General features: G+C 45.4%; 1 protein-coding gene across 1 annotated transcript in view; it reads left to right on the top strand.

Moving 5' to 3' along the window:
- Nucleotides 1-4562: 4562 nt before the first annotated feature.
- ACSM5 (acyl-CoA synthetase medium-chain family member 5) overlaps nt 4563-14786 on the top strand; it is a 36879-nt gene continuing 26655 nt past the window's right edge. Inside the window, exons 1-5 of the mRNA XM_012647789.1 lie at nt 4563-4892; nt 5520-5738; nt 10614-10824; nt 11436-11643; nt 13151-13294. Coding sequence (XP_012503243.1) covers nt 5535-5738; nt 10614-10824; nt 11436-11643; nt 13151-13294 — 767 coding nt within the window. The 5' untranslated portion in view covers nt 4563-4892; nt 5520-5534. The remainder of the gene's footprint in view (nt 4893-5519; nt 5739-10613; nt 10825-11435; nt 11644-13150; nt 13295-14786) is intronic.

Raw genomic sequence — 14786 nt, 5'->3', positions numbered from 1 at the left:
AATGGGTGGTTGTGTCTTCCAAGCCTGTCCTAGGTAATTCTATCATTAAGTTTGTCACTTGAGAACCACATGGTCAAGTTAGATCAACAAAGGCAAGTTTAGATAAACACGAAGGCAGGTGGACAGTCTGGCTCTCTGGAAAGCTGAGTGATGCACCTAATTCGTATCTGTGTCTCAGCCAAAGGGCTCATCACTGCCAGCCCAGCCTTAGGGGTCCCTAAGGACCCACAATGTCCCAGGACCTGACAGGTAGCATGACATTTGCCAGCCCTGGCTGAGTCTGGTACGGTGTGATGACTATTAGATGGAATTTTGTTTTTAGAACTAATTTACTTGTTTGCATATTTGTTCATTGATTCATTTACTTGCAAGAACAATAACCATCTAAAAGTTCTTTTTCTACTTGGAGACATCAAAGTGCTAGAGAGTTAGTTTTTATTCTATGGAAAATCGCTAGAACAACACCTTCTTCGTTATGCTCACATAAGGCAGTGAGGACCACCCAGAGCCTTCCTGCGCCTGACCACTGAAGGTCGTTTCCAAAACTTCTTGGTGTCCCGGATCCCTTGCCTGGCAGAAGGAGGACAGATTTGCAAAAGCACCAAGGAGCCCTCTGAACCTCGAAATTCAAGGTTGTGAGACCCTCTCTGAGGGGTCTGGGTGGCATTTGCTGGGCTGGTGACCTTGAGTGAGCTGCTGAAACTTCTCGGGAGCTGCTGCAGGCCCAGCCCAGCTAGGGGGGCCTGGGGGGCCACGGTGGGCTCACCTTCAGGGGACTGGGTGTCCCCCAGGGCTTCCTGGTCAGTTCGTGGGGAAGGGGCAGTGGGAGGTGCCAGGTTTGCTGCTAACCCGGGCAGAATGGATCACGAGCCTAGAATTCTTCCAGTGCCGCGGGTGGCACAGAATGGGGACCAAGCCTCCTGGCTGGTGACAGGACTCCTGCCCTCTGGCTTCCCGCTGGCCTCACAGAACCAGTCACTGCTCCTATTCACTCACTCACTCACTCCTTCATTCATTTGTTCATGCTCCAAGTATTTTTAAGGTCTTGATGCATGCTGAACTCCATGCTACGTGCTAGGAAGCTAGAAGTGACGAAGACAAGAATCCTTGCACTCTAGCAGTGAGAAACACAGTCACTGAGATCAATAGATACAAGAAACCGCATGTCAGCTGATGATACGTGCAGGGGAGAAAAAGTAGATAAGGGAAGATCCTTCAGGTCCCAGTTCAAACCCCACTTCCTTAGAAGGGTCTTGCGGGGCTGCCCCGTCTCACCTCACCCCTGCTCCCAGCACTGCCATACACCATCGTTTGCTTCCTAGTTTGTATTATTACTTCTGAGCGTACTTTGTTTTGTTTATTTTTAAAACTTTCGAATGTAGATGCCATTGTTCATACCTGTTTTCCCACCTCCTAGAACAGCGCCTGGACCAGATTTGGAGCTCAATGAATGTCTGAACGAACGGCCTGCTTGAACTCTCATAATAATCCCCGTGGTCCCTTCCAGTGGTTCTCAACCATGACTACGCAGTAGGATCTTTTGGGGAGTTTTCGTAAAAATACTAATGTCCAAGCCCAAACGCAATAGGTTCTAATTTAATTGCTCTGAGATGAGGTGCGTCTGGGTATCATTTTTTTCCCCCACATCTTCCTAGTTGACCCTGATGAGCAGCTGTCTATACCAAAACTCACACTTAAATTTGTGTCAGTGGCAGGGGGAAGGCCCCCAGCGCAGGGCCCGTCAGTCAGATTCACCCTTCTCACTAAAGCTCACACCTGCGGGAGGCCGGGTCACTCTCAGGCAGCCGGCCAAGCGAGGCTGGGGCCCCAAATTCTGTGGCTCTCAAGGAGGGAGGAGCAGGCTCGTGGCTTCCCTTGTGACCAGAGGACTCGTGGGCAGCTGGGCGCTCTTCCAGAGAAATCCAGGGGCAGAAACGAAACCGTTTCCTGGGCACACGGAGTGCGCAGCAGCCTCTGCGGCAGTGTTCTGAGTTCCGGGGTTCTGGAGGACCAGGGGTGACCCTGGAGAAGAATGGGCCATTGTTGAGTAAGAGGGGGCCCTGCCCAGCAGCCCTTGCTGAGAGGAGCTTGCCCGTGGACAGCAGGGGCTGGAGTTTTGGGGGAGGGTCAGAAACAAAACTTAGGTGGGGTGCTGGGTGTGGCCCAGGAGGGCCCCGAATTCGGTGCCTGTAGATCGGAGTTTGAATCCCAGCTCTGTGCTGAATAGCTGTGTGGCCTTGAGTGTGTCCCTTACTCTTTCTGAAGCTCAGTCTCCTGTCTTGTAAAATGACGTATAACTCAGGGGCGTCGTAAGGGTTAAACGAGACGACCTGTGAAAATGAGCAGTGTGGTGCCTGGAAGACTGTGCCCCTCGCCTGGCACCACCCGGGGTTAACTCTCGGTGTCCTTTCCCTGATTGCCCCTGTGTCGGCGCCTCTGCGCCTGCAGTTTCCCGTGCCGGGGGAAGCTCCTCGCCCGAGTACACTCAAGGCTCACTCTCTTAGGTCCTTCGGCTCTTTGCTCCAATGTCGCTTTAGCAGTTGGGCCTTCCCCGACCACTTTGTTTCAACTTGTAACTGCCCCATGCTCTTCTCAGGCATTTCCCGTGCTCCTTCTGCCTTTATGTCTTCTCTGTAGCATTAATGGCCTTCTGAATTCCATGCAGTGTACTCTGCGTAGCAGGTAATAAGTGCTCAACACATATTTGTTGAATGAATGAAGGAAAGGCTGTTACCACTATTCACATCATCATTACTGTGGTCAGAGCTTGTAGCCATCAGCTATCTGCTGCCCAACTCTTAGCAGATACTGATGGAGAGGAGTGACGTTGAGATAATGTTGCCCAAAGAACAGGTAAATCAGTCCATCCATCTCTCAGAGAGCAGAGATTGTATCCTTAGATCTGGCTGGAGATCCAGAGATGAAGATGTTGCCTGGGACCCAGTTGAGGACTGGGTAGCGACCAAGTGGACCATGAGTGCCAGTAAGATGATTCTGTGTGGCTGAGCTTGGCGGGGAGGCATAGGAGCTGCCCGTGTGGAAACGCACCACGCTGGCCTGGCCAGGAAATGAGACGGAGCCACAGGGGAACAAAATACAGTGAGGAATAAACATCCCATGCAGTGCTGAATTACTGCAAAGACAGGCAGTTGGTGTCTAAGCATCCTCTCTGTGAGTGTCCCATTAAACCCTTCTCCAACAGGTAGACTAGGTCCAATTCTAGGGATAATAAAGATGATCTGAATATTAAATAAATTTGAAGTTCCCACAGGTCCTTGTGACCGGGAAACAGGTTTGGTTTGATTCTGGACCAAAATTAAGAAACAATACACACTACACACACACACTTCGTGCCCAGAGTATCCCAAATCCATTTATACCTGTAACACACAGAAAGTCTCAGCACAGTAAAATCTGGCAGATAAAAAAATGTTCACTACGTATTAGTTATTTACTATTCATGAACTGGACAAATATTTATCGAACTGTTGGTGGGAAGGTAGCAGGTAGCAGTTCCTTCCCATGGAAGGAACAGTCGAGCATGAGGCAGGACACAGAGCCGTGCCGGAGCCAGCCTGCAGGGTACTCAGAGGTGATTGCTAACGTGCAGGAGTGTAGGAATTTTGCCAGCAGGGAACAACTTGGGTAGCTTGAACCAGAGTGAGTCAGGAGGTGAGAGGAGAAAGATCTCAGGGAATCATGCAGACCTTGCAGACTCCTGTCAGGACTTTGATTTTGATTGTGAGTCAGAGAAAGGGCTGCAGGAGGCTTTTTTTTTTTTTTTTTTTTGTGACAGCTTGGGGCAGTGTACGATTACTGTATTTTTTTGTGGTTAATTTCCGGAGTTGTGTAGCCATGACCACTATCCAAATTTAGAGCAATTTCATCACCTCCAAGAACTCCCCATTTCCTTACAGTCACTCCCTTGTTGTAGACCTGGACCGGGGCAATCACTCCTTTGCTCTCTGTGTCTACTGGAGCAGAAAAGGAACAGGGTCTTGACACAGGAAAGTGACTCCCAATGCTGGGAGCCACTTTCCTTGGCTTTGCACAAGAAAGAACTCAGGAGAAAGAACTCGGGAGCGAGCCAACAGTATAAAGTGAAAGAGAGATTTATTCACAATCTATAGAAAGTTTACTCCCCAGACAGAGCAGAGGCAGGTTCTCCCTGCAGAAAAGAACCTGCCCCCTGGTTCCCGTTGCCTTTCTATTTATGCAACAGCTTAATTATAGGCTAAACAAGGGGAGGAATATTCACAAAAGGAGCAGTGTTTTCCTGGAACAGGGTGACACCCTCCATTTCTCTACCCTCTTGGCTCTAACCCTTTGGAACTTTCCCAGCCTCCATCCTGTTTTGATCAGGGCAATTTGAAACTTTGAGACTTCCTGACTTGGTTACATAACGTTGCAGCAATCAGTACACAGGGCACCTGCCAGTTCCCTGCCTCAGTCTGACTTACGTTATTATCGCTACGGTATCCTTTCTGTTAAAACATAAAGTTGCTGTTTGCTTTTCAGATTTGGTAGTGACCTGAATTTTCAGAGAACACACTACCAGTTTGGGGACACCCAGCAGGCACTAGAGTGCGAGTTTGATCTTGTAGCCACTGTGAATGGCTGCAGTGAGTTTTGAACCGTGAGAAAAACTTGGCAGGGGCCACACTCACTGGCTAAACATGCCGTGACCAATTGAAGCCGCCATGTCCACTGCTGGCTTCTGGTTCCACCCTCTCTTGGCTGCATTTGGAGCAAAAGTTCCCTGTGGGAGGCTGAGTCAGCAACCTGCCTTCACTAACATCCCAAGGAAAAGGAGTGCATTCAGGCTTTCGGGCATGCCTCTCAGCTGAAGCAGAACACAGAGCCCTCTCGCATTACCCGGGTTCAAGAACAAGGTAATATGGAAGGAAACCCTTTAGCCGAAGGTGTCAGCTTCCCCCTGAGGCTTTTGCTGAATAAGCCGACAAAGGCCATGGCCCGAAATGGCCTTGGGGACTCAAATTATCAGCTGCCAAGGGGTCTCAGGAATCCATGGGTGGGAGACAGAGGAAAAGGCTTGGGGCAGAGTTCAGGAGAGTTGAGGGGTGTCAGGGAGAGGGAGTCTCTGAGGCCACAGGCCCAGGGCTGGTGGCCACAGCAGAGGCTGCAACCTGAGGCTTTTCTGGGAAGTGTGGCCTGGAAGTCAACTTTCCCATCCAAGCCTCACACGGGGCCACAGCATCATCACGCAGCTCCAGGGAGCTCCAGGCCCACTGTCTTCAGTATGAAGGTGACCCCGGGCGATGGGGAAGTTGGCAGCCCTGGAGGGTTTAGTGATGCTTGGGCCATAGTGGTGACGTCTAGGTTTCTGGCTTGCACTGCTCGATACCACGAATCAGGATGAGAATGGGGCAGCCTGACCCCAGGCCTCTGGTTCTGGAGGCCGAAAGCCTACCCTGCAAGTCAGCGCGTATCCCAGTCATCACCAGCGCGGAGCGCAGGCTTCTCCTAACCTAAACTTTCTCTCCTCTCTTTGATCACAGACAGGAGGTGAAAACATGAGGCCGTGGCTGAGAGGCCTGGTCCTTCATGCACTGAAGAACTCCCGGGGATTCAGCAGGTCTCATGGGCAGCCGCCACCTCCACCTGCCCCTCAGAAGATTGTGGCCACCTGGGAGGCCATCAGCCTGGGGAAGCAGCCCGTGCCTGAGTACTTCAACTTCGCCCATGACGTGCTGGACGTGTGGAGTCAGCTGGAAAAGGTGAAGCCCACTCTGGGCCAGACCCCTCTTGGGCATCTGGGGGTGTCCTCAGGCTCCCCAGTGAGAATCAAGGCTACGAGACTCGTTCATGTGGAAATGTGGGCCTGGGAATTTGGCTAGTCCCAAAGTTTAAGCTGTTAGCATTTAAGCCTTAGGAAAAACAAAATTAGGACCCAGTGTCGTGAGCCTTAGACACGCTTGCCCAATCCCTGAGGTGTCTCATATTCTGGAGCCCAAATCACACAGTGAAATGGTTATATCCCTTTTTGATTCCCTTCCAATTGTTCTGACCAAGTGAAGGAGGAAGTTTTGTTCTGCACTGTTCTGTCTTTAACCTCTCTCTGACCTCTCAGCCACTTCGTTGTAAATAAGGAGAGCACAGGGCTCAGGCTCAAAGCTTTTCACAGATCATACCAGATATATAAATTTGAATAAGATAATCTTGATTTCTTTATGTGTCTCTACGCATATACTTCCTTCTTTTTTCCCCCTTCTATATGCGTCTGTTGTGTCTCTGTTACCTTTTATTTGTGTTACATGATGCTATCTTTTCAGCTATAGCAGGAGAATCTAAAAGTTTATTTCAAAGAAATTTAATCATGTTATTTTTAAGATCAAATTGGTTAAAGAAAAAAATATGAAGTAAAAGATATTATTCGTAGATACAATAAAATTATACTGTCAGCAGGTACGGTAAAACTTATAAAGGTGGTACAAGGATGACTGAGACATAAAAGCAGGCTTTGCGGTCAGATGGACTTGGTTCATCCATGTACTTCAAGTGTGGCCTTGGACGAGTGCCCTAAATGCTCTAGATCTCAGTTTTCTCATCCATGAAATGGGAGTCATGTCATATACCACTCAGAGTTGTGAGAATTAAATGAGAAGTCTGTGTAAGTGATGGAGCCAGAGTGCTCTATTCCTGACTGTCTACAAAATCTCAGCTCTTTTTGCCATACCAGGGACATCCTTAGAAGAATTCTTCTAATGATTAAAAAAATATATAGGATTAGATCATAAAAAAAGATGAAATAAGGACTTTCAAAAATTCTGTGCTCCATAAAAGCAACGACTCCAGAAAAATTGTGAGAAACAACTTTTTTAGAACTCTGGAAACTAACCAGTGACGTCGGCAATGCAATGATGTTTATTAAGGAAATTGGATGAATCTCAGTAAGAACAGTGAGCTTTGTGATATTTTAACTTGTCCTAGTCCCAAACCCTACTTTCCAGCTATGTGGTAGCCTTAAAAAATAGCAGCCCTCATTCATGGTGCAGCATGGCAGCTCTCAGATGGAGCAGAATAGAGTTGGAGCTTTTTTAAAGCTTTATTCCTGAAGAAATATCATTATTTGACTTATCTGATGGTTCTTTAGAAGACCCCACTTGGAAAAACTATCTGTATTTGAACCCACTCAGAGCTCAACCAATGAGAAAAGCCTTTTCCCTGGGGGCTTTGCCAAAAACAATCGTAGGCAAATGTTTTAACTTTGTGGTTGCCTATGGCAGTGCAAACAATAGACTGAATGAAAAGCTAAAAGAGAAAAGTTATGGAATGAGATGTCTAGAGGAGCTCTGAGAAGCTCCAATGTGTTACCATAAATACAGAAGGCAACATATTTAAGTAAGGCTGTGTGCGTTCCCATGGCTTTGCACATGCTTAGGAAAGACCTGAGAAAACCCTAGGCTTTCACCTCTGGCTGACCTTGAGGTTTTGAGCAAGCATGAAATGAAAGCTAAGGAGGATTTGTCAACCGCCTGGCTGAGTGTTGAAGGTGTGCCCCAACACATACAAAGACTGGGAGATGTATTGATTCCAGGCATTGAAAGAAATCTCTGTGTAATCATAGCTGACCACTAAGCTCATCAAGTAGAGACCTCAGTGGACACACAACAAATAATACAGACTTTACAGAATTAGTTCAGAAAGGTCACTAAACAAACAAACTGCAACAAGCAGCAGTAACAAACTCAGGTTGGGGGGGCAGGGGGATCTGATTTCCAGAGTTATCACATTATGTGATTTTAAATGTGTAGTTTTCAGCAAAAAATTATAAGACATGCAATGAAACAAGACAGCATGGTTGTGGTGAGCAAAATAATACCTTCTCCCCAAGATTTCCACACCTTAGTCCCTGAAACCTATGAATATGTTCTCTTATATGACAAAAGAGACTTTGCAGATATGATTATATTGAAGGTGTTGATAGAGAAAGATTATTCTGTATTATTTGAGTTGGCCTAATAGAATTCCATGGCCCCCTATAAGAAGAAAGCAGGAGGGTCAGAGTCAGAGAAGGAGAGGTAACAAAGAAAACAGAGGCCGGGCGTGGTGGCTCACGCCTGTAATCCTAGCACTCTGGGAGTCCGAGGCGGGTGGATCATTTGAGCTCAGAAGTTCGAGACCAGCCTGAGCAAGAGTGAGACCCTGTCTCTACTAAAAATAGAAAGAAATTAGCTGGACAACTAAAAAAGTATATATAAAAAATTAGCTGGGCATGGTGGCGCATGCCTGTAGTCCCAGCTTCTCGGGAGGCTGAGGCAGGAGGATCGCTTGAGCCCAGTAGTTTGAGGTTGCTGTGAGCTAGGCTGACACCACGGCACTCTAGCCCAGGCAACAGAGTGAGACTGTGTCTCAAAAAAAAAGGAAAGAAAAGAAAACAGAGGTTGGAGTGATATGGGTCATGATCCAAGGGATATAAGCTGCCTCTAGAAACTGAAAAATGCAAGGAAATAGATTCTCCTCTAGAGATTCCACAAGGAACACACCTCTGCTGATGCCTTTATCTTAGCCCACTGAGACTGATTTTGAACGTTTTATCTCCAGAACTATAAAGAACATTACTGAAAGAAATTTAAAAAGATCTATGTAAATAGAAGGACCTACATAAATAGAAAGACATCCCGTGCTCATGGATTAGAAGAATTAATGTTATTAAGATGACAAAACACCCCAAATTGATCTACATATTCATTGCAATCTTTATCAAAATCCCAGTAGACTTCTTCACAGAAATTGATAATGTGGCCCAAAAACTTGTATGGAAATCCAAGGGACTCAGTGGCCAAAACAATCTTGAAAAATAAAAAAAAACCAAAGGTGGAGGACTCACACTTACCTATTTTAACACCTACTACAAAGTTACGACAGTGTAGTGCTGGCGTAAGAATAGACATGGATGAACAGGATAGAATTCAGAGTCCAGGAATAAACTCATAAATCTATGGTCAACTGATTTTTGACAAGGGTGCCAAGAGAATTCAGTGGGGAAAGAGAACTGTCATTCCAACTAATGGTGCTGGCACAACTGGGTATTCTACTTACATGCAAAAGAATGAATTTGGCCCCCAACCTCACACTGCATACGAAAATTAACTCAAAATGGATCAAAGACCTATATGAAGGAACAAAAACTATAAAATTCTTAGAAGAAAACATAGGTGTATATTTTCATGAGCTTGTATTAGGCAATGATTTCTAAAGCACGTACAACAATAGAAAAAATAAATGAACTGGACTTCATGAAAATGAACAGGACTGTATTTGTATATCAAAGTGAAAAGACAGCCCTTAGAAAGGGAGAAAATATTTCCGAATCATATGTCTGATATGGGTCCAGTATCTACAATATATAAAGAATGCAAACTCAACAATAAAAAGACAAATAACCCAATTAAAATACAGGCTAATTATTGGAGTAGACATTTCTATGAGGAATGTTAAAAAATGGCCGATAGACACATGAAGAGATGCTCAACAGGGAAAGGCAAAATTCCAGCCACAAGGAGATACACTTCAAACCCAGTAGTTTGGCTAAAATCAAAAAGAAACAAAAGATGGACAATAGCAAGTGTTGACGAGGATGTAGAGAAATTAGAACCCTCAGACATTGCCCATTAGGAATGTAAAATGTACTCTAGAAAACAGTTTGGAAGTTCCCCCAAAAGTTAAAGACAGAGTTTTAATATGATCCAGCAATTTCACTCCTAGGTATATATCCAAGAGGATAGAAAACATGTGTTCACACAAAAACTTGTATACAAATGTTCATAGCAACATTATTCATAATAGCCCCAAAGCGGAATCAACCCTAATGCCCATTTACTGATGAATGGGTGATCAAAATGAGATCTATCCATACAGTAGAATATTATTCAGCCATTAAAAAGAATGTAGTACCAATATGTGCTACAACACAGATAAATCTCGAGAAATTATACTAAGTGATAGAAACCAGACATAGAAGGCCACATATGGTATGATTCCATCCATACGACAAAGCAGAGACAAATCCAAAGAGACAGAAAGTGGATAAGAGGTTGCCAGGGGCTGGGGAGGAGGAAATAGGGAGGGACTGCTAATTTGTACGGTGTTACTTTTTAAAATAATAAAAATATTCTGGAATTAGATAGTAACCAGGATTACCCAACCTTATGAATATACTAAAAACCACTTTAAAATGGTGCACTTTAAAATGGTGATTTTTATGGTATGTGAATTATATTTCAATAAAAAAAGGACAGGACACAAAACAGTAGAAATCATATGCTACCTTTTGCATTAGAAAGGTGGTATGGAAAAAATATTAATATATACTTGTGTTTGCCCAAAGGAACTCTGGAAGGATATGTGAGAAACTAATAAAATTGGTTACTCATTGAGGCAGGTGAAGTGGGGAACAGGGCAGATAGGCACAAGGATGAGAGCAAGACTTCTCAATGCATATCTTTCCATATTGTTTGCTTTTCGAACCCTGTGAATGTATTAACTATTGTAAAAAATTAAAGTACATTAAAACAACAACAACGACAAGCAAACAAACTTCTCATCAATGTCTTCTATTTCTTCTTTTTTCTGCCTGCACCACGGTCTAGGCTGGGCACCGGCCCCCAAATCCTGCATTCTGGTGGGTCAGTGGCACGGGAGCAGAGGTCAAGTGGAGCTTTGAGGAACTGGGGACGCAGTCCAGGAAGGCGGCCAACGTTCTGAGCCGTGCATGTGGCCTGCAGCCTGGGGACAGGATGATGCTGGTGCTCCCACGGCTCCCGGAGTGGTGGCTGGTCAACGTGGCTTGTATGCGGACAGGTCAGTGTGCAGGGCTGGGATTCTCAGTTGGGGCCAACACAACCTGCCAGAGCTTTGCAGTGTCCACGATGTTTGGGAGATAGAAGAAAATGAACTCTGTACAAAATTTTGCTTACTTCCCCTTTGTCTAACATTCCCTGCAAGCAACCCACACCCACACGACTAGGATTCACTGTGGCATTTTGTTTGAAAGGCATGGAAAACCATTGAGCTAAGTAATCTCTAAGGCAACATAATACCATGGTCAAGAGGTTTTCTTCTGCCTAGCTTCACAATTCCAGCTCTACAACATACTAGCTGTGTGATCTTGGGCAAGTTATTTATTTTATTTAGGTATAAAGGTCTAAATCATAGGGTTATTTTAAATCTGCAAAATGGATATGATAATAGCATGTACTTTCTCAGAGTTGTGAGAATTACATGAAATCATGCATGCAAAGTTCTTAGCACATGTAAATGCTCCATGAACTTTTTCTGGATTTCATCACTATTGTTATTTTTCAGCTCAGGCATTCCAACCCTCTCCAGCCCCTTCCTGCCCTCATCTCTGGCCTCTGCACTGGGGTCTTCCCCCACTGTTCCATCAACCTCTTCTCTCTGTGTGATGCCAGGAACCGTCATGATTCCAGGGACCTCTCAGCTGACAGAGAAGGACCTCAAGTACCGGCTGCAGTTGTCCAGGGCCAAGTCCATTATCACCAGCGACTCCCTAGCTCCGCGGGTGGACGCCATTAGTGCTGACTGCCCCTCCCTCCAGATCAAGCTGCTGGTGTCGGACAGCAGTCGGCCAGGCTGGTTGAACTTCAGGGAACTCCTCCGGTGAGTTGGGGCTCTCTAGGAGAACAGCACAAAAATGAAGTCAAGCATTTGCCCTTTAAGCAACGAGAGATGATGTGCATTGCTGATTCCACGTTGAGAGTGAATCAGAGGAAAGCTCCCCTTGACAGCCAGACCGACCTGAGATGTAATCCTGGTGACCACCTCAGTGTTCAAGGTCATTCATTCTGTCAGTGCAGGATTTGTCATTAGCTTTTCTGTGCCTTGTTTGCCTCTATAAAGGCGACAGTGGTTATTAGAGCTATTAGCAGAACACATGAGATAACCTATACGATGTATTTAGTACACAGCAGGTGGTCAACTAATAATAAAATAGTTGCCTTGTATTCGGTGCTTAGTGTATGCTAGGCACTGTGCTAGGTAAGTATTCACCTATATTCATTCATGCATCAAGGATTTAATGAACTTCTATTTTGTGACAGACATCATGTTGGGTGCTCAGAACACTGTTATGAATAAGACATCATCTTATTTAATCCTTGGAAAAAACTCTATGCTGTGCACTTTAACCCAGTTTTGCAGGTGAGGAAACTGAGACTTAGGAAACTGAAGTAATTTGCCCAAGATGCTAAAAAGTAGTCAAATCGGGCTTGGAATAAAGCCAAAGCCACATTTTCCTTGGAGAAAGACCCTATTGGAAACTTACCTGGGAATTTGAAACTTTGTCCTTATTGGAGGCCAGAACCCAAAAGAAGCCTCTCAGGGGACCGCACTGTTGGGTCACAGATGCCCACCTGCTGCATTAGCTGCATCAGATTCATCCATTGCCGTTTCAATACAGATTCCAGGGCCCCATACCTGACCTATTTGACCAGACACATCTGAGCTAGGGCCCCGGGAATCTGCACCTTAAGAAATCAGCCCATGTGATTTTGATGAGTTTCCAGGTTGGCCTAGATCAGTGTTTCTCAACTTTGGCCGTCATTAGAATTACCTGAGGAGCTTTCTGTAAAAAAAAATAATTCTGAATTTGTTTTGTTCAGGTGGGACCCAAGCAATGCTATTTCTTCTAAAAAACTTACCAGGGGACCTCAAGGTGCAGCCGTGGTTAAGAACCAGTGGGTTAGCTGATTCTCCAGATCATAGGAATTTGGTAGTTACTCAGATCTCAAACAGCAGAATTTGACACAACCTTTAGAAAACAGCTCTAAACTGTTAGGAATTGGGGTGGGGGCGAAGCTGTGCCTACGTATGCAGAGTTATGAACATGGACGTGTATGTTCCACCAGAAAGTCCCCGTGCCCTGGTAAAAGAGCAAGGGCTCGTTTGAACGAGTCATTTAGCCATTCTGAGCTTCAATGTGCAGAAGGGTTATAACGACAGTACCCACCCCAAGAGGTGGCTGCAAATGACGCAAGCCGGAGCTCTCAGCACGGTGCCTCACACGTGGTGTTTACGAAGCGGTGGTCATACTGTGGTTATACGTGTCACCGGCACCACTAACTGCTTTTACCATGGTAGTACTACCTGGTGTTTTTGCATTTTACAGAGAGGCACCTACGGAGCACACCTGTGTGAGGACCAAGAGTCGAGACCCCCTGGCCATCTACTTCACCAGCGGGACCACCGGGGCCCCCAAGATGCTTGAGCACTCCCAGTGCAGCTATGGACTGGGTTTTGTGGCCAGTGGAAGGTACGGGGGCAGCTTGTCGGGAGGGTCCAAAAACAAGAAGTGGGTGAAGGAGCTGGAGGAGGCAGAGAGAGGGGAAGAGTGGCAGATTTGACGTCAGGGAACCAACAAGGGACGGATCAGGTAAGATCTTGAAGGCTCTGGGCTTTACTCTGAGTGAGGTGAAAAGTCACAAGAGAGTTTTTTTTTTTAATTGTGACACAATATAAATAACATAAAATGTACCATTTTTAAGTGTACAATCCAATGTCATTAAATACATTCACGTTGTTGTGCAACCATCCATCTCCAGGACTTATTTTACCTTTCCGAGCAGAAACTGTGTACCCATCACACAATAACTTCCCGTCACTTTCTCCTCTAGCCCCTGGCAAACTTTACTCTACTTTCCACCTCCATGAATTGGATAGTCTAGGTACCTCGTGGAAGTGGTGTCGTACAGTGTGTGTCCTTTTGTTTGGAAATTTGGCCTCTTACACTTAGCATAATGTCCTCAAGGTTCATCCATGTTGTAGCATGTGTCAGAACTGTCTTTTTCTTTAAGACTGAAAAATAGCCCGTTGTATGAATATATCACATTTTTTTTTATTTCAGCATATTATGGGGTACAGATGTTTAGGTTACGTGTGTTGCCCTTGGTTCCCCCTGCCCAAGTCCGTGTTTCAAATATGTCCATCCTTCGGGTAGTGCGCATTGCACTCCTTGTGTATACAAATACCCGTCCCCTCCTCCCTCCTCCCCCCTCCTCCCGCCACCCTCCCCCTTCCCCAACATCCAATAGATGTTGTTCTGATATGTGCATTTATGTGTTGATTAGTTAATACCAATTTGATGGCGAGTACAAATGGATCCCGTTCTTCTGCTCTTGTGGTGCCCCACTTTGGATAATGGGCTTAAGTTTAATCCAGGAAAGTGTAAGTGGTGCTAGATCACTGTCGTTTCTTATGATTGAGTAATATTCCATTGTAAACATATACCAAATTTTGATAATCCACTCATGGATTGACAGGCACTTGGAATATATCACATTTTTAAAAGCCATTCAGTAGTGCTAATAGACACTTAGGTTGCTTCCACGTTTTGGCGGTTGTCAATAATGTTGCTATGAACAGTGATGTACAAATACCTGCTCAAGTCCCTGCTTTTAATTCTTTTGGATATAGACTCAGGAGTGAAATTGCTGGACCATGTGGTAATTCTGTGTTTCATGTTTTTGAGAAACGTTCGGTATTTTGAGCAGAGTAGTGACATGATCTGATTTGGTTTTTAAAAAGCTCACTCCAAATGCTGGGTTGACAATAAACTATAGAGGGCAAAGAATGAAGCTGAGGAGAAGTCAGGAGTCCGGTGCGTTAAGAGGCAAGGGTGGGGGCTTGCCTGGGGCAGCAGTAGAGGGAGAAGAGATGAGATTCTGAATGTATTTTGATCCTAGACCTGATAAGATTTGCTGACAGAGTCCACGTGCAATGAGAGAGGGAGAAGAGTCGAGGAAGAT

This window comes from Propithecus coquereli, unplaced genomic scaffold, assembly GCF_000956105.1.
Source record: "Propithecus coquereli isolate 6110/MARCELLA unplaced genomic scaffold, Pcoq_1.0 Scaffold27, whole genome shotgun sequence".
NCBI classification, from domain to species: Eukaryota; Metazoa; Chordata; class Mammalia; order Primates; family Indriidae; genus Propithecus; species Propithecus coquereli.
This window is presented reverse-complemented; position numbering and strand designations above follow the sequence as displayed.